The 4,831-nt window shown below is 44.9% G+C and overlaps 1 protein-coding gene across 1 annotated transcript; it reads left to right on the top strand.

The window, feature by feature from the left end:
- The first annotated feature begins 649 nt into the window (after positions 1–649).
- On the top strand, positions 650–2,262 carry LOC145799612 (uncharacterized). Its single transcript, XM_082889215.1, has 2 exons — positions 650–825; positions 1,506–2,262. The coding sequence occupies exons 1-2, from the start codon at positions 650–652 to the stop codon at positions 2,260–2,262; spliced, it is 933 nt and encodes a 310-aa protein (XP_082745341.1).
- The last annotated feature ends 2,569 nt before the right edge of the window (positions 2,263–4,831 follow it).

The raw sequence follows: 4,831 nt of genomic DNA, 5'->3' as shown, positions 1-4,831 counted from the left end.
ATTGAGTTCCTTCCGGTTAGCACCCAGTAAAGTGAGGTTGTGTTATATATAAGTACTGTGCTCCTTCTAGCTTACAACCTGTGGAGAAGTATTTTTCGAATGACACCACGTGGCCAAGATAGCCCTAAGATGTTGGCAAAGGTGCCACGTGGATGAGTCATGTTGCCGAGGTGATCATGGCATTGCCAAGATGTTCTGTGGTAATGCTAGAATCTCGGGATATTCGGATAAGGGACAAGAATCCTAGAACAGAGGCTCTCAGTCTGGATAAGGATAAGGCTCATGAGAAGTTTATCCCTATCTAGCCGAGAGTCCAGGATGAGCATTGAGCTTGAGTCCAGTGAAGTGAGGCTTTTAGGGGACTAGGTCACTGCTGCTTATAAAAGTGAGACATCCTCGTGCCGAAGGGAAGTTTTGGACTGGTGAGTTTAAGTACTGTTTTCTTATCTGTGAGAGATAAGAATTACTAACTTGATTATTAGAGTGCCCCTAGGTGGACGAACCCCCGCAGTATTCTCATCTTTTTGTTTGCAAGTTGTTGGTTCAATCTATTTTGCTGGTGCTTTCTAGCTAAGTTTCCTGTTTGGTTGTGTGGTCAGAAATCAACACCCATAATTTGGCGCCATTTGTGGGAACTTAAAGTGGGTAGATGGCTAATAACGAACAGGAAGTGAAAATTGGGCATGACATCCATAGTGAGAAGGAGGAGCATGTGGATCCTAATGCCAGAGGAGAAAACAAAAATGCAGGAGCGCAGGAACCAAATCTTGGGGTGAATGATGTCAAAAAAGGGCGCAACGGCCTAAAGAAGGGAGGCCAATATGAGTATTACAATGAAAGCAATCTCTAGGTATGGAAGGATAGATGCCTAAGAAGGGATAAGGAGATGAAAGACATGGCGAATAAGTTGACAAACCTGCAGATAGTGGTCAACTTCATGACGCAAAACAACATGATGAAACCATCGTTCCCGTTGCAGGACACACCAGCACCAGCAGCCAAAACTGATGCCCAAAAAGGAGGACAGAGGACAATCTAGTTGTCCCATAACAAGGCAAGGGATAGGAAAACTCACATCAGCCGTCACGGGATGTCGGGCAAACAGAGTGAGTGCGAGGTGAGTCATAGAGGACACCACAAACCAAGGGGACCTGTGTCAAGGGATCTCGATAGATCCAAAGGAAGGGCCTCTATTTTGATGTAGTGGATGAAGGGAAGTTTAAGAGAATGCACAACTACATCGGAAGCAGCACGCCAAAGAGCCTGAAGTCTATTGATAGCCAAGCTCCAGGTAGAACGAATGAGGACCTAAGAGACTACCTCTAGAGAAAGAGACTCAACACCGAGATCACATCCAATGTCTAGCCAAAGATGCCATTCTCGATGGAGTTGGATACGTTTGAGGTGCCTAAGAGATTCAACATACTGAGGTTTTAGATTTACGATGGTAAGTCTGATCTAAACTTTCATGTTGGTTTGTACTTGAATTCAATGGCTTTGTGAAGCGGGAATGAGAACCTGCTATGCAAAGTATTCCCATCATTCTTTGGGGAGATAGCATCAGATTGGTTCCATAAATTGCCAAAAGGGAGTGTAAAGAGTTGGGAAGGCCTGACCGAGATGTTTGTGGCCTGGTTTGTTACTAACAAGTCGCAGCCACTGAGGGTAGACTCCCTATTGGCTTTGAAGATTAGAAATGGGAAAAACCTCATGGCTTACGCTAAGAGATATTATGATGTGTACAACCGGATTCCGACTTGTAACCAGGAGCTGACGGTTATGTCTTTTAAGAACGGCCTGGATAATAATTGCCCACTTCAAAAATCACTTGCAAAAACCCAACTGAAGAGCATGGAAGAGCTCATGGCATGGAGTGAGAAGTATGCCAGAGTAGAGGAAGGCACACAACGAAAGGGAACACCAAAACAAGAACCGAAACGCGACCGACGGAATACCGGCATTGATAGGTTGAAAACAGGAATGAGGGCTATGCAGGCAGTCAGCACGATATTCAAAATTCCAATCTATAAGGTTTTGGAGAGGATCGGGAACCATCCATACTATAGAGCGTCAGAGAAGGTCCTTGGCGAGTTCATGGACAGGAGCATGGGGAAGCATTGTGCTTACCATAACGAGGATGGGCACATGACTCAGGGATGTAGGGCTCTGAAGTCACACCTAGAGGATCTGGTTAGACAGGGACACCTGAGAGACCTAGTCGATGAGGTGAAGACAAGAGAGGAGCACGTGAGATTGCCATAAGTACCAGCAGCACCACCTTCACCATCACCATCACCACTGTAGCAGGCGGATGGACCTCGGGTGATCAATGTGATTCATTCGAAGGTCAATGAGAATGAAGTTCGAGGGGCGACCTAGAGAGTGAGGCACCTGCAGCATGTATATCAGGTCCAGCAAAAGAAGCCCAGAACAAATGAATATCAGGGACCGATGCTTTATTCCACTAAGGCAGACTTGGATATGGTGTAGCATCCGCATAATGATGCTCTGGTGGTAACTCTGAAGATTGAAGATTGCTAGGTAAGACGCATACTGATTGATTAAGGCAACTCTTGTGACATCATATATATCAAACGTTACAAGGAGCTTGGCCTCCACTAGGATGATTTAGAGCAATTAGACAGCCCAATGGTTAGATAAAATGGAACGCCGACGTGGTCTCTGGATGCCACGATTCTAGAGGTATATGCAGGGAACAAGAAGGTAGTAACGGAGTTTATTGTGATAGATACTCCCTCTTCATACAACATTATTCTGGGGAGACCGTGGTTGCATGCAATGAGGGCTGTTTCTTTAACGCTACACCAACTGCTGTAATTTCTAACTGAACAGGGGATTGAAGAAATAAGGGGAGACCAAGTACATGCAAAAAAATTGCTCTATGGCAGCAATGAAGTACACCTATAATATAAGGGAAACATAAAGTGAAGAGATTGAAAGCGAAGACCACGAGGTCTTGGATGATGTCCGCAAAGAGCCAGCCGACAAGAGCGAAGAACCCTTGAAATAGGTTCTTATGTAAGAAGGTAATGATGAATGATTCTTCCTCCTCGGCTTTGGCTTAGCTGAGGAAGAAGAAAAAGAACTGGAGGCTTTCTTGAGAGAGAACATAGAGGTGTTTGCTTGGACACCCTATGAGATGCTTGGGATTAGCCTCGAGGTCACCTGTCGCTGACTTAGCGTGGACAGGTTGGCTAAACCAGTCATCTAGAGAACAAGAAGGCCAACATTGATACATGAGTAGGTAGTTGAGGAAGAAGTAAACAAGCTACTAAAGGCATAGGCCATCAGAGAAATGAATTATCCCACCTGGCTGTCCAATGCAGTAGTGGTGAAGAAGAAGAATGGCAAGTGGAGGGACTGTGTAGACTTCATAAGCTTGAACAAGGCTTGCCCCAAGGACAGTTTCCTACTGCCCAAGATTGATCAGCTGGTAGATGCCACACCGGGGCATGGAAGGATGAGTTTTCTGGACGCATACAAAGGTTATCACCAGATAGCAATGTATGCCCCAGGCGAAGAAAAGACAGTATTCATTGCCCTTAAATGACTCTATTGCTATAGAGTAATGTCTTTTGGGTTGAAGAATGTAGGAGCAACATACTAAAGATTGGTCACCAGAATGTTCAAACATCTAATTGGGAGGATAGTGAAGGTCTACATAGATGATATGGTTGTTAAAACGAAGGAACCTAGGAACCATCTGGTTGACCTGAAGGAGGTCTTTGACATATTGACAACATATCGGCTTCAACTTAATGCCTCGAAGTGTGCATTTGGAGTTGGATCCGGTAAGTCCCTGGGGTATTTGGTTACTAGGAGGGGTATTGATGCGAGCCCAGATCAGATCAAGGCCATCATTGACCTGAAGAACCCGACAACAGCCAAACAAGTCTAGATTTTGACTGGAAGGACAGCAGCCGTGAACAGGTTCATCAGCTGAAGTTTAGATAAATGCAAACAGTATTTTGGCTTATTGAAAAAGGCCATAGACTTTTTGTGGATAGAAGAATGTGAAGTCGCCCTGGTCGACTTGAAAAAATACCTGACAACCCCACCTGTGTTATTGAAACCGGTACTAAGAGAAGAATTGTTCTTATACCTGGTAGTTTCAAACCAAGCTGTGAGTGCCGTGGTAATCCGAAAAGAAGAAGGTGAGCAAAAGGCAGTGTATTATGTGAGCAAGACCTTGGTAAATGTAGAAACCAGGTACTGTAGACGTCCCCGAACGCCCTGGGAGGGTGAGTCCCGTTCTGTTCGTTTGGGGTCACTACAACTCAGGACTCTCGAAATTGTCACGATTCTTAATCTGAACCAAAGAGTCCAAATCCGGCAAATCGTTTTGAGAAAACAGATTTTGAAAGAAGTGCCAAACATGGGCTGCTTTGCCAGATACAGAGTCGCCACCTAAATGTTTTTTAATGGGAAATTTAGGAAACCCTGACTTGGTGCCAAAGGCCACGTGTCCGTCATCATCAAAGTTGCCTCGGCTCGGGAACTTGGGTACGATTGGGGAAGGTCATTTCGTGAGCACCCCCACTCGCCCGGTCAGAGACCGGCCTCTACTAATCATGATATCTATTTTTAAAAACATTGTATGTTCTTATTCCGGTTATTAGCCTATGTTACTATGTGATGCGCACAGCATACAAGTATAGACTGGGTCGCCTGAATTGGAACAAAACATTTCATGTTTGCTTTTGAAAGATGGTTTGCTACTCGCAAGTAGGCTTAAAATGCAGGTTGTGCCACCCTTGTGTGGGCTTAGAAAAGATGGTTTTGCCACTATCTAGTGGGCTTAAAACAAACA

The sequence above is a fragment of the Camellia sinensis genome, chromosome 9 (assembly GCF_055761805.1).
Source record: "Camellia sinensis isolate YWXY chromosome 9, ASM5576180v1, whole genome shotgun sequence".
NCBI classification, from domain to species: Eukaryota; Viridiplantae; Streptophyta; class Magnoliopsida; order Ericales; family Theaceae; genus Camellia; species Camellia sinensis.
This window is presented reverse-complemented; position numbering and strand designations above follow the sequence as displayed.

What these genes read in the sequence shown, in the direction of transcription:
- LOC145799612 (XM_082889215.1), top strand. Translation starts at nt 650, where the DNA reads ATGGCTAATAACGAACAGGAAGTGAAAATTGGGCATGACATCCATAGT. An exon ending in AAGAAGGGAGGCCAATATGA is followed by an intron (nt 826 to 1,505) that starts GTATTACAATGA and finishes GGCTTTGTGAAG; the next exon opens with CGGGAATGAGAACCTGCTAT.